This window comes from Diadema antillarum, unplaced genomic scaffold (assembly GCF_040938485.1).
Source record: "Diadema antillarum isolate AM-2024a unplaced genomic scaffold, OU_Dant_1.0 seq00000050_RagTag, whole genome shotgun sequence".
NCBI lineage: Eukaryota > Metazoa > Echinodermata > Echinoidea > Diadematoida > Diadematidae > Diadema > Diadema antillarum.
Genome location: NW_027271159.1, coordinates 524,276 through 549,008, shown reverse-complemented (window position 1 = coordinate 549,008; position 24,733 = coordinate 524,276). Strand labels below are relative to the sequence as shown.

General features: G+C 39.5%; 1 protein-coding gene across 1 annotated transcript; it reads right to left on the bottom strand.

Moving 5' to 3' along the window:
* Nucleotides 1-2,251: 2,251 nt before the first annotated feature.
* On the bottom strand, nt 2,252-23,487 carry LOC139725578 (DDB1- and CUL4-associated factor 12-A-like). The gene is made up of 8 exons (XM_071636669.1): nt 23,399-23,487; nt 18,779-19,287; nt 12,611-12,826; nt 11,671-11,731; nt 10,574-10,749; nt 7,095-7,320; nt 3,523-3,677; nt 2,252-2,758 (listed from the first exon to the last, which is right to left on the bottom strand). The coding sequence occupies exons 2-8, from the start codon at nt 19,070-19,072 to the stop codon at nt 2,603-2,605; spliced, it is 1,284 nt and encodes a 427-aa protein (XP_071492770.1). The 5' UTR covers nt 19,073-19,287; nt 23,399-23,487; the 3' UTR covers nt 2,252-2,602.
* Between the last annotated feature and the right edge of the window lie 1,246 nt (nt 23,488-24,733).

The following is a 24,733-nucleotide window of genomic DNA, read 5'->3' as shown; positions in this document are numbered from 1 at the left end:
GGTGACTACAAGTTGTACATACGTACAAAATCGAAAAAAAAAACAAACAAATAGACATTTTCTGCATGGTGAAACACATATTGGCAACGCAAGGATACTAAATTCATTTTTCCTAGGTATGCTGCTGCTAAAGCTATTTAGGCTAAAGATTAATTGCTGGCATATCCACATCTGCGACAACTTGAACACATGCTTGCTCGGTCTATGCATACTGATGTTTACTGGAAATTTTGTGATGGAATATACAATTTTGTACAACCTTTAATCATTCTATTGCGTAAGAGAATTTGATCTACAGTGATGACGGCATATGAGGTGAGTGGTGCTGATTAATTTGCACTTGCAAAAGTGAGAAGGCTTGCGGTGTGGCATGTGTTCATCAAAGAGGGCAAGAAAAAGATAGATCATTGTGTTCACAGTTCATGAACAAGCCTTGGGACCGCTTCACACAGATGTTTGGTATCATTGTGATTAGCTATAATTGTAGCTGCCACTGCATCGGGGCAGGACGTACGTAACCAGCTGTGAGCATTATAGCCATATTGCTGTGGTGACTGCAATAGCAGCAATTTAAAACAATTTATTGCAATCATCTTTGTGAAATGAAGCACCTGGACTCATTTTGGCTACGTCTTTTGTGTAACTGTAGGTGGAGAGCTACAAATTTGTACTCAAGGAAAAAAAAAGATACAATTTATATCAATTAACAGAAAACGAATACTTCCAAAACATATTTACAATTCAAATATATTAGTTCTGCTATGTACAGTATATACAAAATTTAAACTACTCATAGTACTCACCACGAGTGATCGTGATAAGTACTCGTATGAAAAATGTTCACAGCTGCCTACACGCTACACATTGGAAAAGGGTAGAGCAGTACCTTGTGAAGCAGATCCCATAGGTGCACACCAGAAGTGTTGATTTCCACATGCTGCAAGTAAATGAGTGTGTTGCTACCCACATGGAAAGTAAATTTTGATCACTCTTTGGTCTTTGTTTTTTTTTGTGTGTGTGCCTTTTTTTTTGGGGGGGGGGGGGGAAGGGGGTGTGATTCTTGTTTTGCAATAGTCACTTAAGTCTACCGGAAAGCTTGCTCTGGGTTATATAATTCACACGGGATCTGCTTGTAGTCCTCGTCATCGAGACTGAGACGTACATGAAGTTGAATTGAATATATTCTCAAACATTTCCAGAGTAAAAATATCATAATTCATGAGACTGAACTAAAAAAAAAAAAAAAAAAAATTCTTTTCACAACAAGAAATGAATAACATGAAAAGACTGCCATCAATTACTTTCCCCTACACTTTCTGCATCAAAATAGGAAGCAAAAGGGAAACATAGAATTGTCATGCATACACTGTGCAACAAAGGGGAATAATGTCAGTGACTACAGTCTACAGATAGGGACTACTTTTGGAGGCATTGTTGATATCTTTGTCTCGAAGAATGTCAACTCCATACTATATAACCCCAAGAGCTTGCTCATAGGGTAATAGCGTGGAGTCACGATCCCAAGGGGCAATTATATTAACAATGCTCCAAATAAAAGCAGCCTATATCTGTTTTATAATCCAGATAAAATCAAATCAGATTTTACTTGGTCGATCGCAACTGCCCTAGTCAAGTCACAAACTATCCAATCATGAACTACTCATCGTCTGTGCTGTACCACTATAGACCTTAGTACTCTGGGGCTGAGGGCCCTTTGTTGAATTCATGCCCCAAATATCGACCAATCAGAATTGAGGATTCATCAAATGAGTCATATAATAAATCTTAGACGGACCTTAAAAAAAAAAATTGTTGTCTCACTTGCCTGAAAACAGAATAAGGGCAAGGGCTCATAACTGCAATCAGGCAAGTGTCCATCAATCTTACGGTACTTGCTCAGCAGTGAGTTCTAGTTGTCTGGCTTTGCAGCACCCTGCTTAGGCCTGTGTTTTCTAGACATTGAAGCGTGTAACTGGAGGCTGTGTCAGAGATGCCATAGCTGTGCAGCCTACAAGCTGGAACCCTAGTCTTACTGAATAATGCATGCTTGAACAAAGGTCACTAACATGATGCTTTTGACTTAGTACATGGTACTCAGTTAAACACGTACATGCTTCATCTCTGAGACTGAGAATATCACAATATTGAACCGGTCAGAGCACTAGCAAGCGCTCAATATATTTCTCAGAAAAAAAAAAAAAAATCACTTGGTGTGCTGTATCTGTTAAAGTTACTGAAATGTTTGGGGGTTTTTTCACAGGATCCTGCATGACAGTTTGAGATCTTTTGCCACTGCTGACACCAACCGTGACAGCATATCAGTGCCAACACTTTGCAGGTAACCCATGACTTGCGAAGTCCGTACATTTTCACTCCTTCCATAAATGGCCAGGGAGATGCGTTCGTGTGATCAGTCTTTTCTGTGCAAGTTTTGACTCACGACATCCGCCTGCAGGTGACAACTTCCCCTATCTGATTTGTCTCAATTCCTGTCACTCTTTCAAAACCTAACCTCTCAGGCACAGTTGACCCTTGCGACGGTCAAGCGCTTCCGGTCGCTATTATCGCCAACCTCAGCGGGTGGAAGGGCTAGCCGGCACAATCATTGCCACAGCCCTGCATAGTTGCCCGACAAGCCCGACGGGAGAGGGCCACCGGCAACAAACAGCCGCGTGCCGGACTTGTCGTACTGGTGAGTGTAGATAGCGTTCAGGTGGTTGGTCTCACTGAAAAACTGGTGGTATAGATAGTCTCGGGTCTGCAATGGGACAAACGAGAATCAATGATTCAGCGAGCTCTCATAGATTATCTATCATTCCCTCATAGCGTTCACCCATTATATTTAGTTTAAGTTTTTCATCAGAGCACTATAAGCTGTCAAAATGTGTTCAAGTGTAAGTGGTGAAAACAAAAACAAACTATGATCTTAGAACCAACTTGTACAGAAAGGCCAACCGATACAAACACACATGTCAAGCTGTGCATTTGAGGACCTTGAACCTGGCATATGATGAACTACTTTTCAAGTTGGAGGATTTAGTAACCATGCGATCCATGTCTCTATTGCAGTGAAAACATATAAACACAAATGACAGTAGTCTGGAAATTTGCTCCTCTTGCTAGCTAATCACTGAATCAAGTAATTCCAACTGCTTGGCATTGCCAGTGTCTTTGCAGGGGCCATGGAACCAGGGGGGTGTGGGTTGCAGCCTCAGATTTTTGGTTCATTGAAAAAAAAAAAAAATCCCCCCCCAAAACAAAGAAAAATATTGACCTTGACACCACCCCCCCCCCCCAAAAAAAAAAAAAAACGTTCTGTGGCCCCTGCATTGTATGCAACAACAAATCTTATTCAGTTAAAATGTTGGACTGTCCTTTGGATGTTGGTGAATACCCCATTCATATGTTAAAACAAAAAGTACACTAAAAAAAAAATCTTTGTCTGTTGAGACAGTTACAACTGAAATAAAGGTTGAAACACTTTGAAACATTTTCTGCAAGTTCTGTCCTGATTTGCCTTACCAGCCATCCTGGTCCTGCACAGAGCCTCATGGGTTGGGTCTTCCCCTTGACTTCCGTCTCAACGAAACGACCTGCTGTCAGGTCAAAGAACATCAGGGCACCCTGACCGGTGCCCACCGTCAGAACGGCATCCCGGAAGCTGACAGACCGGACGCCTTTAAAACAAGGAGATGGAAAAGTTGCACCCGTTGGTCACTCAATGGTAAAACATAAATTCCATGCGCTGGCTGAGCAGAAACTGTCTATTTTTGCTCTAGAATGGACAAATATGCCTTTAAATGTGCGAAATATTGTCATGATAACACAATTTTAATTGGGTAACAATGAAAAGGTGAAATATTGGCCAACAGGTTTGACAGAGGTACTACAGTCTCAGGGCATACCTAATTTTGGCTGCAACATCTTTTTTTATTACAGATTATATTGTTCTCATAACTGACAAATCGGGCCACGGCAGTATCTACTGACCAATTTTTTCTTACTTCACTCTTCTGATCTAAAATACTCAAAACATCTCATCTTCCTAGCAAATCGTGTCGGCCAGACACGTTTTTTGGTAGAACTCTTTCAATGTATTGCAGGTAAGTTGCAAATGGTAAGAGATGAATTTTGGACCCTTCTGAGAACTAAGTTTTGCCTCATGAGTTCACAGAATAATGATCTCAGGGTCAGCCTGAATATGTGACCTTGCATCACAAAACCAACTAAAAGTCGCTGGACATGGCTTCATAGTTACGAGCAGATTCTGAAAGAGCAGACTTTAAGCTTTAAAATGATGTATAACTCAATTCAAATGGACTCTCCTAACCTATCTGAATATTGGAAAGAAAGCACACCCTCCAGAAAAGTATGAACTGAGAAAAGAGGCTCTAAAGAACAGGGTCTATTCAAGCACTTAATCTTTTAATACCAAACCATGCTAGCTGTGCGAAGAGGGGACGAAAAAACAGGATGTAAACCACTGGAGTAACGACAATGATGGGATTATCAGATTAAGCTGAAATTGAGCATGCCTTACTAACACATTCTGTCTATGATTAATGCCAGATTTCAAAGCAGTAGCATCATCCTTTCTAAAGTTATTAGAATTGAAAGTGAAGAGTGTGTACAGGGCTTTTACGAAATGAAATGGGAAGTCTATAGGACACACTGTCACACTATTCTACCAACAAAAAAGTGTTCGAGAAAAACTCCTAAAAACACAATTTCCTGTTCATTTTATGATCCCAAATTTTGGCATAATATAGAAGACTTGTTTTGTCAAAAAAAATATTAAAAACTCAAGATTGGCATTTCACCTACTTTCAGTGCGTGTGACTTTTTTGTTGGTTTTGTGATGCAAGGTCATATATATTGTATGGATTCAAAGTCTTTAAGTTTGCTCTTCTTTACAGTACCACATGATAAGAAGTGTGCGTTGTTTTGTTTTGTTTTTTGTTCCATTGTCTAACAAACAAACAAAATCCATCAAAATTTCATTTCATCACTAATTCACCAGTGGAAGGAAAACTCATGACTAGATAACCATTACAAAACAAGGAAAAGTAGAAATTACGCGGTGCGTAATATATGTCCCCGCCGGAAGTAGCATTTTGTAGCAAAATGTGCAATATAGGTAAAAAATCAAGGTCAAAGGTCAAAGAAGTCAAAGGTCAAAATTCTGTGTAAAAGTTTTGAAGCCCTCACCTAGTGCCATCACATAAAGCAAACGGAATCGAAATCGGGTTAGAAATGGCGAAGGAGTAGAATTTTATAGCCAATGTACAATACAGGTCAAAAATCAAGGTCAAAGGTCAAAGAAGTCAAAGGTCAAAATTCTGTGTAAAGTTTTGAAGCCCTCACCTAGTGCCATCACATGAAGCAAACGGAATCGAAATCGGGTTAGAAATGGCGAAGGAGTAGCATTTTGTAGCCAATGTACAATATAGGTCAAAAATCAAGGTCAAAGGTCAAAGAAGGCAAAGGTCAAAATTCTGTGTAGAAGTTTTGAAGCCCTCACCTAGTGCCATCACATAAAGCAAACGGAATCGAAATCGGGTTAGAAATGGCGAAGGAGTAGCATTTTGTAGCAAAATGTACAATATAGGTCAAAAATCAAGGTCAAAGGTCAAAGAAGTCAAAGGTCAAAATTCTGTGTAGAAGTTTTGAAGCCCTCACCTAGTGCCATCACATTAAGCAAACGGAATCGAAATCGGGTTAGAAATGGTGAAGGAGTAGCATTTTGTAGCAAAATGTACAATATAGGTCAAAAATCAAGGTCAAAGGTCAAAGAAGGCAAAGGTCAAAATTCTGTGTAGAAGTTTTGAAGCCCTCACCTAGTGCCATCACATAAAGCAAACGGAATCGAAATCGGGTTAGAAATGGCGAAGGAGTAGCATTTTGTAGCAAAATGTACAATATAGGTCAAAAATCAAGGTCAAAGGTCAAAGAAGTCAAAGGTTAAAATTCTGTGTAGAAGTTTTGAAGCCCTCACCTATTGCCATCATATAAAGCAAACGGAATCGAAATCGGGTTAGAAATGGCGAAGGAGTAGCATTTTGTAGCAAAATGTACAATATAGGTCAAAGGTCAAGGTCAAAGGTCAGGACTGAAATACTGTGTAGAAGTTTCAAAGCTCCCATGTAGTGCTATCATATAAAGCAAACAGAATCAAAATTGGCTCATAAATGACAGAGAAGTAGCAAATTGAAGATTTTGATCACACACGGACGCACACACGGACACACGGACGGACGGACGGACGGACACACGGACGGACGGACGGACGGACACACGGACGGACGGACACACGGACACACACACGTACGGAGCCCGTTTCATAGTCCCCTGCTCGAACTCGTTCGGCGGGGACAAACGGACGGACGGACGGACGGACACACGGACGGACGGACACACGGACACACACACGTACGGAGCCCGTTTCATAGTCCCCTGCTCGAACTCGTTCGGCGGGGACAACAATGGGGATGACATACACACAAAGGTACAGAGTTAAGAGGTTGCTGCATGACATTCCAAAAATAGGCAGACGTACTAAAGCTGCATCCAAAGATGCCCCTTTGGAGGGGTGTAGGCCACACAGTTGGACCACAATATGGCTGCCAATCTGCACGAATCTAGAGTACACGCTGATTCATCCACATATAGATATTTTTGCGAATGGCATTTGATGTGATACATTTGCGAGTTGTTTATTTTGCTCTTTGTGGTCTTCTCATTATCAAGAAAACTGACCCAAAAAAAAAAAAAATAGCACAAAAGTTTGGAAAACAGTGAGACTTCTCAAACAAACCGCTTAGCTAGTATATTGCTCAATATGATTTCGAATCTGTCTGAAAACAGATGCAAGCGTTCAGCCTCAGCATGCGCATATATGCCAGTGCCTGACTGGACTTGTCACGGCCTGTGTCACTTAATGCTAGTGTAAGACCCAAAATTGTGTCCATCTCCGCACACTAGGCATATCTTTTTTCTTTATATCAATACATTCATTCATTTTCGGGACCAAAGGACTATTCCCAAAATTCGCAAAGAATAAAAATGTGAAAATTTCAACAGTTTATGATGCTCACCACTGCCTTTCTCTCGCGAGTGCACCGAGACCACATGTCTGCCGGACCGGGCATCCAGGAAGGAGACGTGGGACTGCGACCCCACAGCATACAGAGAGAGGTCGTCGTCGAGGGCGATACACACATTCTCCTCGCAGTAGGGCAGACGGCGAGTGACGATCTTGCGAAAGCCCCTCTCAAGGTTCCACAGGTGAATGAAGCCATTGGATGATAGCGATGCCAGTTCCTGTCAGGAGAGAGATGAAGACAAGATAGTTCCATTGTCTGAGCACGCTGCTTTGTCAGAGTGACGCATAAATCGGAAGAGCCAGAAAGCTAGCAGAAACACTGATTCCGAATGTATCCTACTACTTTGCCTGCAAACCCAGGTTGTTCTCAGCTCCACCTTCCCTGAACTACATTGTATGATCACCGTCTGGTTTTAGGATTTTGCTTTTGTTTTTGTTTTGTTTCTGTTTTGGTGTTTGTTTGTCTTTTGTCCCATGAAACCTACAAGTCATTACTTCTACTTATGACACAAAGTGACTGCCAGAGCTAGGTATCACATGCAATCTGATTTGTTTAGAGCCAAACTCATGCAGCTGGGGTTTATTATGACGAAATTGAATTTATTAAAAACAAGGAAAAGTAGAAATTACGCGGTGCATAATATATGTCCCCGCCGGAAGTAGCATTTTGTAGCAAAATGTACAATATAGGTAAAAAATCAAGATCAAAGGTCAAAGAAGTCGAAGGTCGAAATTCTGTGTAAAAGTTTTGAAGCCCTCACCTAATGCCATTACATAAAGCAAACGGAATCGAAATCGGGTTAGAAATGGCGAAGGAGTAGCATTTTGTAGCAAAATGTACAATACAGATCAAAAATCAAGGTCAAAGGTCAAAGAAGTCAAAGGTCAAAATTCTTTGTAGAAGTTTTGAAGCCCTCACCTAGTGCCATCACATAAAGCAAACGGAATTGAAATCGGGTTAGAAATGGCGAAGGAGTAGCATTTTGTGGCCAATGTACAATATAGGTCAAAAATCAAGGTCAAAGGTCAAAAGTCAAAGAAGTCAAAGGTCCAAATTCTGTGTTGAAGTTTTGAAGCCCTCACCTAGTGCCATCACATAAAGCAAACGGAATCGAAATCGGGTTAGAAATGGCGAAGGAGTAGCATTTTGTAGCAAAATGTACAATATACGTCAAAGGTCAAGGTCAAAGGTCACAACTGAAATTCTGTGAAGAAGTTTCAAAGCTCCCATGTAGTGCTATCATATAAAGCAAACAGAATCAAAATTGGCTCATAAATGACAGAGAAGTAGCAAATTGAACATTTTGATCACACACGGACGCACACACGGACGCACACACGGACGCACACACGGACACACACACGGAGCCCGTTTCATAGTCCCCTGCTCGAACTCGTTCGGCGGGGATAAAAATATAGGAACATTTATGTAAATGCACTGTCAACATCAAGATGTAAATACCATTCAGCAACAAAATTGCAGAAGAAGAAAACTGCTGTGTGTACTGATATTGAACATACTGGTACCAGTATCATTGGTCCAGTTATACAGGGCGTATACAAAAAAGTTACACTTTTGAAAAAATTATCTAAATTACATTTCAAAATATATGGAAGATTTTTTCATATTCATGGATACCCAATAGTCTCATCTATCAAGTGCAATCCACAAAACAAATTTTTGTTTAGTCTTGGCTGAACACTGACGCTCTTTGTCCAGAGTGTGAAAAATGACTTGCGCCAAATTGAAAGAAGATGGAAAATTCAGCCAGCAGTCCAAATAAGTGTTCTCATTCAAACAAATTGGTCTTTTGCTCACAGTTTTGATTAATAGTATGTTATGATAGTTTAGGAATTTTCTGGCGATTTTCGGTCACGTTTTAGATTATTCCATTGTGTTATGGAAGGTTGATTAACAACATCAAGATCTTTTAAGCACAGTTATCACAAATCATGCACAGACATATCGAACCCACATGCAAGTCACTCAGTCAAGAAGAAAAGTACAAAATTAATGCTTCCTCAGATCTTTCAATCAAGCAATCAATCAATCAATCAATCAATCAATCAATCAATCAACCAATCAATCACAATTGTATGCATGTTTAAAGTGGCAGATCGACATAGGGAATAAGTTTGTTCATCCAAAATGGCCACTGCTCTTTTCCCTTGTTGTTTCCACTACCAGCCCCTTTACTCATGTATTTATGGATTGATTGATTGATTGACAAACTGATTGATTGATTGGTCAATCAATTGATTGATTAATGGGATGAATAATTTGAATGTTGATTAATTTGGTACCACTACCACATTAATGAATAACTGGCATATGGTATTGATGTGTCTGTATATTGTGAAAACTGTACTTCAAAGATCTTGAAGTAATTACACACTCTAATTCTCACTAATTAATTTAGAAATGAAATCATTAAAATTACGATAAAGTTGACAAAAAAATCTCAGACTATCATAACATAGTCAAAGCTTTAAGCAAAAGAGCAATTTTTTTGAATGGGAGCACTTATTTGGACTGCTGGCTGAATATTCCATCTTCTTTCAATTTGGCGCAAGTCATTTTTCACACTCTGGACATAGAGCGTCAGTGTTCAGCCAAGCGTGAACAAAAATTTGTTTTGTTGATTGCACTTGATAGATGAGACCAGTGCCGTATATCAAGAGAGTCTGGCCAACTGCTAATTTGGACGCCATGTCGTTACCGCGCGTATTACGCGTCACAGGATTAGCGTGTACGCTCAGACGTAACAAAATAACCAAGCCAAATAAGGGGCAGTTAACAATGGGCGTTGCGTATGAGCACACTTCAGTAACGACATGGCGCCCGTAGATCACGGGACCAGCTTTTGACCAATCACAGGCTTCAAAACACGTAAGCCAAAAACCGAGTTGGCCAGACTCTCTTTATATACGGCACTGGATGAGACTATTGGGCATCCATAAATATGAAAAAATCTTTCATATATTTTGAAATGTAATTTAGACAATTTTTTCAAAAGTGTAACTTTTTTTTTATGCGTCCTGTATAACTGGACCAATGATACTGGTACTTACTGTATACCTACTCTATAAAAGCCCACCACATTAACATGGAAGTGCATTCCAAGTTACCCCATTCAAATAATTCTAACTGATCCACTCGAACCTTTGCACCATTTGTACACTTGGGCAAAGCTACAGGTTTTGCAGCATTGGGATGAACTTGATATACTTACTATCAGGGGTGAGTGTTCCATAACATATCAAGGCAATTACCACCCGAGGACAATTACCTCCCGGCTAAATACTGGTTAGTGATAAGGTTAGAGTAAAGATTAGGGTCAGGGTTAGGTTTGGGGTAAGAGTTTGGGGTAGGGTTAGGATTAGGTTCAGGATTAGGATTAGGGATAGTGTGATTGATAATTGTCCAGGGGGTAATTACCATAGAACCTTCCATAAATCACCCAGACTCACCTTCCTGCGCTGGCTATACTCCAACGCTCGCACCTTGTCTCCGTAAACACTGTTACGCAGGAGAATCGGCTGGAGGGACTCGTAGGAGGGCACCGAAGTTGCGCAGTTCCTCTCCTGCACTCTGTCCACCAGTTCTGGGCTGACTGACCAGAGGGAGATCTGGGAATCTCTTGAGCCTGAACAGGGGAAAACAACACAGCAGAAGGTCATCCCTTTACCAAATGACTTAAAGTGTACCAACAGTTTGAATTTATTCAGGAAAAGATACATCTCCCAAGTCAATAATTATTTTGCTTTAATGATTTTTTTTTTAAATCAAATAATCATTATTATGTATCTAAAGAAAGCACAAGATGCTTTCAAGGCTGTACTGCTCCACTATTACATCTTTTTGTGTTTTAATTGCCAAATAAATAGCCTAAATCAATCAATCAATCAATCAATCAATCAATCAATCAATCAATCAATCAATCAATGTATTATGATTATCATATCATGCTAACTTGCACGTTTTGTACCTTGTAATGTCTTCTGTTCAAGTCTCTGTGATGTGTATGTTGTCATGTCCATGAATAATTGAATACATTTCTTGGGATTAACCTTGAAAGGCTGGATTTAGCCTATATCGATACCTACATTTCTTTAGATATAAAGACATTGTTTTATACATTCATGTGCCTTTATGCTGTGATGTACAATGTATTTGTCTTTTTTTCTCAGTTTGGAGGAAATAAATTGAATTGAATTGCATTGAACTGAGTACCCGCTATGATCTGAATAAAGATAGTGACATTGATCCTCTCAGGAATTCTGTGCCATGTTTTATTGTGGATGAGGCTCGTATCTTGAGCTTTGATGAAGCAAATTGGGTTTCTGAGGAAAGCATACAGAAAGATCATTGAAAATATCACTGTTGGGGGGGGGGGATTATCTACACCACAATATTTCAATATGGATATCATAGTCACATTAGTAATATTTAAGTAATAATGTTAGTGACATTTCAGTATTTCATTTTTTTTTCCTTCTCTTGGATACACTCTCTCTGCATATGGAACCCTCAAATACAATCATACAATTTCGTTCTCATTCCTTACCTGCCACAAGGAACTGATCGTCTAACCACTGTACTGAAAACATCCAATCTTTGTGACAATTCTGCAAAGAGAAAGAGCATGTGAAATGATATGATCTGTCATTACATCATATGTAGCAGACACTACAGTAGTGTGAAATTGTGACACAGATTTTTCGCATACCGGTACCAAAGGCGAAAATTTGCGAGCACATTTCAACAAATCCAGCAACATTACCCTACTAACAAGCAAAAGAAAAAAGAATTCCTGCCAAGACAGCCAGACAGGAGGACAAATGTCGCAAAATTGCTCATTATTAGGCCATCTAACATGGTGTGTAAAATGTGTTAAGCACACCAGTGTGCAACTTTGGGCACTACCGCTAGGTACACACACTGATATTTCTTACCTCACAAAACCTGCTTTATCGCTCGGGAATGGTTAACTGTATAAGCTGTTATTTTTATGGGCAGATATATTTGTGAATGAGGTCAGAGATATTTTCTGAAGATGTTGTTTATGTGAATTGACACTAGTGGTATTGTAAATGCACTATTACCTTAGCGCAACGCGACATTTTTGCATGTTGTTAAATTCGTGATCTGACTGCGATTCACAAACTTCGCAAAATTAACAGCTTATACGGTACCTTCCACTAATAACTTCACTGATTCACGTCAGGACTCAAGATTTTGCAAAATTTTATAACCTGTCTACTTGCTAAATGGCCTCTAGATCACAGATTTTTGGAACTATGGCTGTCCTTACCATCATTCAGTCTTGTCTTCTCAGGTGGATTGCAAGATCTGATGATTTACAGACTGAGCAAAGCAAAAGCACCACTGAAAAATAAATATCCACATACATTGTAGAATGGATGAACAACCAACTACACAGTCACACACACACACACACTCTGTGTTTGTCTGTCTCCCTCTCTATCTCCCCTTTTCTGCATTACCTGACCCACGCAGACTGGATCGAAGGTGGGTAGCCTGTAGACACCAATGTTATTTGGGTTCTCGGCACCAGTGGCCAACAGTGACTGGCTAGGGTTGATGGCAATACTATGGATACCACTGTTGTTGGGCGGCATGTGATCTTTCTTGTTGCTGGGCAGACTCTGCAGTACAGGAATGGAGACTTGGTGGCCGTGATTCAGGTCCACTGCAATTAACTGGTTTGGAAGAAATGTCGGACATGTGAAAAAAAAAAATTAAAAAAACAATTAAAGTGAATAGCAGGAATGCTGTTGCTACATGTATGCTTTCATCAACGCTGCACACTGGCACTGGTCCAACGGTCCCTGACCAGTAAAATCACTGTCGGACCAATAACTTTTCCAGGAATGGACCAGTAAAACATGGGAAAACAGGGTACCTACTGGTCTGACAGACAGGGCGGATCAGTAGAAAAAATGGGTCAGGGTGCAGCTCTGCTTTAATTTATTCAGTCTCATGGCATTGCACTCCTTTGTGTGAAGACAATTAAAAAAAAAAAAAAAACTTGGTGCACTTCATGTGTAAAACATGGTACATGGCAATCAAGGCCTGTCAAGTTTGCCCATCCCCTCCCCCACATTGTCTCATATCTATCCTGTTTTGTTTAAGGTGGCCTAAAACATGATTGCCATGGCCACTGGGAACATACTGTAAACCTCGCATAAAGTGAGGATTTGTATATGACAATTAATAACAATTCTGAGAGTTAGGCATCAATCAATACTTCTTACAATCCCAACAAACATGACTGAAAAAACCCTTGACATACAAGAGGTGTTCATTTCACAATGTTATTTGTTAGGTGCGTGTTTTCGCTCACTTTGTTGCTTGAATACTACAGGCACTGACCACACACATCCAATTTGGCTCCTACCAAACCAGATAAACTGGTCAGGTACGTGTACGTCTTTTCCAGCTTACAAAACTCTTGACAGGTACTGTAAAACATGATATATTCGCGGCATGAAATTTTCGCGAATTGCTACTGGCATTCAATGCATGTAGTGTGGACAAAAGCTTTCGCGTGCATTTTAATTTCGCGAATTTTGGCGCTCGCGAAATTCGCGAAATTAAAGTGCACGCGAAAATTCCTCATTTTACAGTATATCATCACTTTCTGTCAGTATCACACTTTTGACAAGTGGACTTCTGCCTTTTTCTATCTCTGACTTATCATCAATAATGATCGATACCAACAGATTTTTATTTTTTTTATAATAAGTATATTTGTTTAAATACAAATTATGTATCCCTCCAGAACGCACGGTTTCAGGAATGAACAACTATGGTTTAGATGACAATTCAGAACAGCTTCTGAAAGTTTGAGCATGTCTCTATGCTCACTGTATGACTCTCAATGCATATTGTGTCATGCCTTGAGGCATAAAGCAGTAAAACTTGTAACATTTGAATTACTGTTAGCATTCTATAGGCAAAATTTTCATCAAGAAATGTGTGTTGTTTGGCAACTTAAACAAAGACAAGGCAAGCGCCAAATTGTGTCTCGCCCATTCGCGTAGAAGAAATTAATGTTAATCAAATTCCCAGAAATTCATTGACCCGCCTATGACCTTTGACCTGGTGGTGACTTTCAACTCCCCAAGGGACATTTACCATCCAAGTTTGGTCCCAAATGGACAAAGGGATAAAAAGTTAAGAGCCATAATCAAAATGCGCCGTAAAAACTTAACATTGGGCCCTAAAAGTTTGTTGACCCCTGTCTGTGACCTTTGAACTTGTGGTGACCTTCAACTCCCCAAGGGACATCTACCATCCAAGTTTGGTCACAAACGGACCTATGGATTAAAAGTTATGACCCATAATAGAAACGCGCCATAAAAACTTAATATTGGGCTCTAAAAGTTTGTTGACCCATGTTTGTGACCATTGACCTTGTGGTGACCATCCACTCCCCAAGGGGACATCTACCATCCAAGTTTAGTCACAAATGGAGTTATGGATCAAAAGTTATGACCCACAATAGAAACGCGCCATAAAAACTTAACATTGGACTCTAAAATTTCGTTGACCCCTGCTTGTGACCTTTAACCTTGTGGTGACCTTCAACTCCCCAAGGGACATCTACCATCCAAGTTTGATTACAAACAGACCTATGGATCAAAAGTTATGACCCATAATAGAAACGAGCCATAAAAACTTAACATTGGGCTCTAAAAGTTCGTTGACCCTGCTTGTGACCTTTGACCTTGTGGGGACCATCCACTCCCAAAGGTACACCTACCATCCATGTTTGGTCACAAATGGAGTTATGGATCAAAAGTTATGACCCATAATAGAAACTCGCCATAAAAACTTAACATTGGGCCTTAAAGTTCATTGACCCCTGCCTGTGAGCTTTGACCTTGAGGTGACCTTCATATATGGTAAAATGTGAAAGTTTGTATGACCCCTCTTCCCTCGAAGTTTGATTGCAATTGAAGCCCAGAGTAAAGAGTTATTGAAGTTTTTGTAGCGTTACGGACAGACGACAGACGGACGACGGACAGACTGACACCGCAGGCGATCCCTTAGTCTCCCCTCACCTCCGGTGGGCTCGACAAAAACGAATCCTGACAGAATACCGTTAGATAATTGTATCTTCACACTGTTCAAGAAGCTGAAATAAAACTATCAAAGGTCACTATGGCAATTGGTATGCCTCCACCATACATGCATTCCTCCAATAGGTCTATCATACATAACGTCTAGACAATGTGAGACGATAGTTTCATACGATTGGCAAAAAGGTGAATGGCACAACCGGAAATACGTCAAGTGTTTATAAATTCCTTGAACCAGGTTTCATTTCTGACCCTACGGCCCGAAACCCTCTTCAATAGTCCCTACCTGGTACAGAGGGTTCCCATTATAACGAAGTCCTCGGGACAGGCAATTTTCTTTCATTATATCGCAATTTCATTCTAACTGAACAACTACAAAAGTAGACAATAAAAAAACAAACAAAGGATAATGTTGTGGCCTGAATTTTTATTTCGTTGCAACCTGAATTTCATTATAATTGTGTTCGTTATAACGGGAGTACACTGTAATGTCCAATTATCACAACAATACTTTGAGCTTTTTTTTCAAAATACAGGGAAAAATAGTGATATTCTAACATTTCCACTTGACCTCTGACCCCATGGTCAAAAATTTTCCGTACAGAATCATTGTGCAGTAATGCATGTACACAGCTAGTTTGATTAGGTGTATACTACCGTCACGTAGAGGTGGGCTATAGAGGGTCGATTTTAGGTCACATTTTCAAAACATGCTCATCACACCTTAGTTTGATGACTTTGTGCCTATTGACACCATTTTTGAAAAAAAGAACGAAAAAAATGCGAAATCCGGGGTGCCCCAGCCGAAATCGTAAAAAATCCAAGATGGCCACCGTTTTGGCTTGAAAAAGACATTTTTGGCTATAACTCGGCTATTTTGTGGTCTATTGTGATGGCTTTGGTGTCTAACCCCATGTTTTAGGGGTCAAGGAAATGGATTATAATGATAATTTTAGTGTAAAACCTAATCTTCTACATGATACCAAACCTTTTTTCCATATTCAGGGTTAAATTTTCCTTGTCCTTTACCCCTACCCCAACCACCATTTTTTGCACTTTTTTCTATATTTTTTCAAGTCATGTTAACTACCATACTCTTAACAAGTTCTAGCTATCAATTTGGTGTTTTCTACCGACGATACAGCAAGTAACTTACGTTATACAATTTGTACATGTATGTGTCATGCAGATACCGGTATGTGGCTGGTGCATTCAGGATGCATGGTAACTGTGAAGCCAGTGCTTATATACTGTATCTGCTTTGTAGAGCTAATCAACATTTGGTCATTAGATCTGTCAGTAGTCAGAGTGTACAGTTCTACTGTAGGTTCACAAATTGAATTTTAAAATGACTTGAATAAGCCTTCTATGATATGCCAATTGTCCAGCACAAAGGTAATGTTTTGACTGGATGATGCATCCCATGAGCCCATTACATTATATTGTACATGGACGAATCTGCATCAGCAGTACTGTCTCTACATCAGCTTGCTTTGGGCATCACTAGTGCTGATGCTGATCTGTCCCTTTCATTCTTTACATGTGCTCGATTCCTTATGCCTCATGCTCTTGGTCTCAACACATACCAAGGTACCAGTATCATGCACCTTTGTAATCCAATATCACAATGCAGAATTCATTGATGCCCAGTTCACTATCAACAGTTTTTTCAAGGTTGGAATGGGCAGTTGGTTGTATGATGCCATTGGTTGACTTTCGATTGAATGCATTCACCAAGTCATCTTCAGTAGACAGATCAGGGGCAGGGAGATTATCAGACTCTCCTCCAGTCAATAGATGAGGCAAGTTCACCTTCATTTCCACCTCAGAGATTTGGTATCAAGACCTTATACACGTGTGGGCGCAAAATAATCTTGATGGGATAGAGTCTGTGGTATGACAGCTCTCCACATAGAATAGCTCTGAGTGCTTGGTGGGATCTTGGGTATCCAGGCATTCCTTGAGTTTGTCAACATTGTTAATGGGCCTCCCCATGTTTTATATTCCTGTAACAGACAGCCTATGCACATACTCTAACTGCATGTTGCACTTGGGCCACATTTTGGAATTGGGAAAGAGAATTGGAAATAACTAATAAAGTCAAAAGACATTAATTACCTCAGCTGAGTCAGCTATAGGCACTTTCAGTCACAGAGAGTGAGATGATGACTTTACCATTTAACAGGAGGAACATACATTGTACATATGCATTTGTTGGCTGGATAATCACCCAAATGGTATCAAATTTCCCATCAAACATGAGGACACTAGTGCTTTATAAAAGTACAGCAATATACTGTACATGATAGGGAAAAGCAGGCATACGAAATAAGGGATCAAGTGGAGATGGTGAAACACCAAAACTAGGCGAAAAGATGAAAAAATGACTGAGAATGGTAAAAATGTGTTTTCTGGGCAAACCGGCGCGGATACAATGTACAACATCCAGTCAAAACATTAGCTTTGTGCTGAACAATTGGCATATCATAGAAGGCTTATTCAAGTCATTTTACAAATTTGTACACCTACAGTAGAACTGTAGACTTTGACTATTGTTAAAGGTCTAATGACCAAATGTTAATGGGGACTATAAAACAGATACAGTATTAGCACTGGTTGCACACAGTTACCATGCATCCTGAATGCACCAGCCACATACTGGTATCTGCATGACTCTATGTGTAACGTAAGTAACTTGCTGTATTATTGGTAGAAACACGAGATTGATAGCTAGAACTTGTTAAGAGTATGATAGTTAACATGACTTGAAAAAAAGTGCAAAAAATGGCAGTTGGGGTAGGGGTAAAGGACAAAGAAAATTTAACCCTAAATATGGGGAAAAGGTAAGTATCATGTGGAAGATTTGGTTTTACACTAAAATTATCATTATATTCCATTTCCTTGACCCCTTAAACATGGGGTTAGACACCAAAACCATCACAATAGACCAAAAAATAGCCGAGTTATAGCCAAAAATGTCTTTTTTAAGCCGAAACGGTGGCCATCTTGGATTTTTTACGATTTCGGCCGGGGCACCCCAAATTTCGCATTTTTTTCGTTCTTTTTTTGAAAAATGGTGTCAGTAGGCACAAAGTCATCAAACTAAGGTGTGATGAGCATGTTCTGTATAAAATTCGGAATAAAATTTTAGCATTTCAATTGACCTTTGACCCCATGGCCCGAAACTTGTACATTTATGACACAGAATCTTATATACCCAGTAATACAATGTCATGTAGTACGTACAGTAAACTTCATGCAATTTCAGGCATTGCAGGGATATGGTAGGAAAAGTGCAGTTTTAAGAATTTGACCTTTGGCAGGGGCACCCCAAAGTTGACAGGCACAGCTTTGTCTACTCATACATGTATATCATGCCACATTTCATTTGGATACCTCAAACAATTCTGAAAGTATGACATCTACAAAATCAATCATGGATGGACAGAAGGACGGACAGGATGAAGGACTGATGAAAGGATGGATGGAAGGACGAACAGATGGACAACTCAAAAACATAATGCCTCTGACCACATTATGGGGATTTTTAATGATGGCAGGACTTACCCTATTGCACTTCGTTCCAATTGCAACCTGGTGATCTGAAATCCAGGCAGAAGCAAAGATTTTGTTCACTCGCCCCACTGAAATTTCCCTCTCTTTGAGGACAAATGGGAGAGTCCGAGCCACCATACCGCTAACCCTTTTCCGAGGGCAAGTGTGTCCAAACTGTCTTCGTCTGGTGTGATGGAACCCCGAGATGTTCTCAGCTCCCCCTGACTGCATGCTGAACCCATTTTTCTCCTGGGATTTCCCGGAGGGAGCCTTTATGCTAAACTGGTTCTCTTCTGGACACTGCATCCTATCCTCCAAGGCTAGGGACCACGGGTCACACACCAAGTGCTCAATTGATTACATAAAATGTGTCTAATCTTGAGCTGCAAGCATTGATCAACCACTGGTCAGTGAGAGCCCCACTGATGCTGCTGTCACCCTACAGGCAAAGAGTCGGCGTGTTATCTTGGGAGGTGCTGTTTCTCTGCAACAAGTGAGTCGATGTAATATCTGAGAAGATGCTGCAGAGAAAAGATGATGTTGTGCTGTAATTGCTAGCAATGGCACAAACTGAATTACACAATTCCAGACACAAGAAGGAATTCTACTTCTGGCAGTATGTCCCCCCCCCCCCCCAAAAAAAATACAATCAGACTTTCCGCATTGATAACTTTTGGACTAACGTCAATTACCGTATATGTAGTCGCCACTTGCGTTTATGGGCAAGTCCAAGATAAGGTCCCCTCAGAAGGCAAAATTTCATCTTTGCTCAATATTGACATATTTGGTATCATTTTGAAGCTTATGAGTTGAAGTTTTGATTTCCATGGAGGAAAAAATGATATTATGTAAATTTATGCAAATTTCAAGGGCTTCATTAGCATAAATGTAAAACACAGCGTTACGTATGGGACATTTATAAAAATTCATATTTATTCAAAGGAAAGCAAATTATATTTGATTGATATGTGGACATAAGAAGTTCATCAAATAGTTTAACTTGGTATGAAAATTTAGGGATTATGCAAATGATTATGCAAATTAGCTCGTGTCCTATCATGAGATGTCCCATACGTAACAAAATGAGGTCATTTTTTTAGGTTTTTTCTGAAATTGCTAAGGTTATTTGAATGCCCTTTTGGAAAGTTCTAATTTATTGCTCAGAGAAATTAAATATCATAGAAAAAAGAAAAAACAGTAAAAGAAATATTCTTTATTAGGCATTGAAATAATGTTACGTATGGGACAAATTCGTTACGTATGGGACATCCTCATATATATTGCATGTGAATGCATGTACAGTTTGTAGCTAGCTGGGAAGGTCTCTCAGTACACAAATGGTCAATCATCCTGTAGAAAGCATCCCAACTTTGAAGCTACTTTTTGAGTTACAGACACTTGCAACAATACATGTACTTGACTGAACAATTTTCAGAAAGGGAGAGGGGAAGATGGCAAAATGCACAATAAAAATCAGCATTAAAGGGATGGTATAGTTTTTGTAGAAATGGTGATTCAGTTTCCGACATTTTATGAGATGACTGGAAACCAATAATATGAATTACTAAAGAGCATACAATTCTAAGACTAGAGGAATTCAAAGTTAATTTGATGGAGATCCAATTTGAAACGGTTGTGATATTAAAAAAAATAAAGTAAAATGATTTTTTTTTTTATTGCAAGTGAAGTGATACACAAATTGTCCTTATTCAGTTTTCAATAGTAGCCACAACAAAATTCATGGGTATACATACTGAGGTGTGACTCAAATCAATGACCTGACTGCTAGACAGACATCATACATCTACTCGATTACTGGAATTCCACGCAGCAGGTATTGCTTATCTATTAAAATTAATATTTCTTGTGTCAAGTTGCTTTTTATTGAAACTAAATGGCAAACTGCCCTTCATCAATGGAAGTAAACACTTTTGAAACTATTCAATTTTTTAGTAGTAACTATCCTGATAAAAATAGGGCATACATACTCGGGTTGGTCATAAAAAATATAGAATATGATTGAATATGATTATGATGGTAAATATTTGGGGGATGTTGTTTCCTTGACAATCTGGATCAGTATTTTAGTAATTTCAACTGATTCCACCTCAATAATTATGCAAAAATTTGTTTATGGGTATTTTGCAAAATTATTTTGCAAAATACCCATAAACATGGTTCTCCACACACTAAACGAATGGGGGACAAAGGGCATGCATACTCAGGTTGGTCATAAAAATATAAAAATATGATTGAATATGACTATGATGATGAATATTTGGGAAATATTGTTTCCTTGACAATCTGGATCAGTATTTGAGTAGTTTCAACTGATTTTACTTCAATAATTATGCAAAATACCCATAAACATGGTTCTCCACACACTAAATGAATGGGGGACAAAGTGTCCCATACGTAACTGTCCCATACGTAACACGTCATGTCTGTCTTTAATTAGAACCTGTAATTAGAGCTTTTTGCCTAATGACATGAAACTTACCTGTGATAATCTTGAGTGTTGTGACTTTCATCACAGTGAGTTACAAGTTGTAGAATGAAATACTTTCAGAGAGTTTTGAGGTTGAAAAAAATGTTCAAAAAAACAAAATTTTTCTGGTCCCATACGTAACGGCACATATTTTCTCTTCTAGAATATAATTGTCAAGGTCATTTTTCTCAATTTTTTACATGATTATACTTCTCCTAGATATCAATCACCATGGTAAAGTTCAATATGATCAAAGGCCATTAACACTATTTTTCAGGTCATAAAAGTCTCTGAATGTCCCATACGTAACGCGCGTGTTATCTTGGACTTGCCCTTATACACTCCCTGGTTGACGAACTAACGATAGGCGTTGAATTAGTTCGCCGCCCATAGCGCGCCACGTATTATTAGCGCGTGTGTTTCAATGTAGGATGCATTGTGCATCATCTTGTTTGAAAAACTTTGTTAATCTGCAGAGCTACCAAGTCTCACGCATTCTGCATGAGACTCAAGCATTTAGGGACCATCTCACGATCTCACGCATGACACCCATTTTTCTCATGCATCGGGCGAAGTCTGCAACTTGGGCCTATAATGATGAGCATAGCTCAAAAGATTAAAAGTAATAGTTGCAATTGAAGGTATAGTTCCCTTTTGTCTTTCAAAATAAGTAAAAAATAGTCACTTAAGTGTGTACCTGATCTCACCATTAAGAGCTAAAAATTGAAAAAGCTCCCTACCGTGGGAGGCCACAGGGGGGAAAAACCCCTCCCACACCCTCGCTCGCGCGCACATTCGCATGCCGAGATGCCGAGTCATGAAAATCTCACTCATAAAATTTTTTTGAACTTGGCATCCCTGAATCTACCACCTGAAATCCATTTCCTTCATTAGAAATCAAAAACATTCTCGCATTATAAATGGTACCGTCACCTGTGACATATGGTAAAATACATTTGGACTACAATAATTTGTGTTTTTATGGAGGAAAAAGGTGAATTAGGAATGTCTTCTACGAGCGATGAAAATCTGTTGCCAAAGCTGATCTCCGATCGCGGCGCGCATTACATGCAATGTGAATATCTGGCGACTTTAGGTAGTGGCGACTTAATGGTAATCAACATTACTCACACAATTTAAATGCTATCCTAGCTAGCCTAGGTAATGAATATTGAAACTATCCCTAACTCGTTACCTACATCTTGCACAAAACCTCAATTTGGTTCAGTAGTCACAGAGTAGATTCTAATGACAGAAATGTGGATCTTAGATTGAAAAGAGCATGTCAGATCATGGGACCATTTCTTCCTAATTAATAAAAGCACTTCTTGGATGCTCATGGCACAATATGAATGATAACATTTTCATGAGTGGATTTCCCGGACTGATGAAAATAGTAGAACCATCTAACGCAGTCTTACTCATTACTGTCTAACGTTAGTATAGTAAACCTAAGGTCACGACACTATTTTTAGTAGTAAACGGACTGCCCACATCACCTCTCCAAAAATCCAGATGAGAAATGTGAGGATAATAACATTACTACGTCATTAGGCCAAGGTCTAAAATCAGGCCAAAAATTTTATAGAAACTAGGAGTACAATTGGCCTTTTGCTTTAGCCATATGAACTTTGCCCTTATTTAGGCCCTAACGTTATAGACTAGATCTAATAAATCAATTAGAATTGTATTATTGCAGCTCTTCCCTACTCTAACGTTAGCGCACTCCCATCCATGGGCCATGTAACCGGTTAGACACCGAGTATCCATTTTTGGGGTGATGCAGCTCATATTATACTATTCTGCACATGGCAGCAATGAGTAGAAAGTCTACAAACAAATAGAAATACGAAAAGACAGACAGACAGATGGGAAGGCCGGAAGGCCATGGAGGTCTCCCTGCCCTGCGTGCTGCGCAATTCAAATCGACATCGAGTTGTCAGACAAGACCCTCGCCACGCACAGCACTGACATCTACGATGTATAGCCATAGGTTCGTGGAGAAACTAACGATGTGTGTAGTGTGACCCAAAATAAAAACATAAAATGCAATGAACAGCTGCAGGGCAGCCACTGACGAAAACTGCATGAAGCTGTAATAAGTGCAAATAAAGATCGGCGTGTAGCCGAAGTATCTCACTCACGCAGAGCAGGACTACCAGGGCTGCAGGAATGAAGCTAATAAACACAAAAATTGTCGGACCCTTCCCTGGCGCCTTGTCCTAACCTTACACTAGATCGTTATGCAGTACGTTGTATGTACACCGCACCGTATGTAACTAAATGTATGCTAGCTGTGTATAAAAAGCGCCTTCTATTTCTCGAGAGCTTCCATCGAACTTGCAGATTCTCAAGAGAGGGCGCTATAACTCTCAGTAAGTTTGCCCCAAAGAGACTTTTCTCCTCTCGGTTTGTCCTATAATAATTATGTTTTCTGGTTGTATCTGGAACACTGAGGAGTATCATTGCTGTACAATTTCGTATTATTTCGATTTATTTATTTACTTGCAAAAATTGTATAACCCTTTCTACCTTGTTCAATCCTACATGATGAAATGAGAATAAACATGGTAAAACATAAGTTTCCACCCTACTCTCGAAACGGAGGTTACAATATTGAAGATTCCCCTCAACTTCTCTCTTCTATCAGTTATAACTATAATACAAGTACTATGACTTATGCCTACCAAAACACAATTTTCCATTTATATTCCCATTCCATGATACCATTTTCTATTCATTCAATTATTTTTATTCATTCAATTATTTTTATTCATTCCGGCTTGCTCGTTGAAGTGAGAATAATGAGTTAAAAAAAAATAAGTCACTCAAAATGTATTGAGCAGTCTATTGGTGCACCATGCACACTGGCAGGCTGCTGATGGGCGTAGCACCAATCGATGCATTTAACTGCACCAGTGAATCGGCCAACTGCGGTTTAAACACGGGATTTATGTCTTTCCCATGCATCGTAACCATTAAAGATTTATCAGTGGACGGAATCAATCATTAGCGGAACTAAGAGCATAATACATGTTCTATAAAAACAATATACATCAATTAGATATGCGAGTTGGAATGATCTCGAATCTGTCGAAACTTATGTGTCACGGGATAGCCATTCACGGATTCACTTCGGGCTCAGGCTCTTTTGATCATGTCAGAGCCATATACCAGGGAGGTTTGGGAAAAGAAGTTGAATCTCTTTTATATTTGTGCAAAATTTATGCATAGGTTATTAGTAAGTGCCTGACAGTATTGGGTGCTTGGCATGATCCCACTGGGTTGCCATTCCATGCTTCAAGCCGCTCTTCCATAAAGTTTTGATTTGGAGACCAACGTTAGCCTTTTAACAGCTTTCAGCTGTATAGGCACCTACTATTTCAGGAGAAATGTAAAAATCCTGTACGGAATGTTTTGGTAATATGTTACGGGACAAATGTCATCAGTTTTTCTTCAAATCTTCTTTTCATCAATAT

Bases quoted from the DNA above. Each gene is read 5' to 3' on its own strand.
- LOC139725578 (XM_071636669.1), bottom strand. From the start codon at position 19,072: ATGCAGTGTCCAGAAGAGAACCAGTTTAGCATAAAGGCTCCCTCCGGG. The intron at 7,321-10,573 runs GTGAGTCTGGGT...CTCTCCTGACAG, and splicing joins AGTATAGCCAGCGCAGGAAG to GAACTGGCATCGCTATCATC. The intron at 2,759-3,522 runs GTAAGGCAAATC...GTCCCATTGCAG, and splicing joins GTGCAGGACCAGGATGGCTG to ACCCGAGACTATCTATACCA.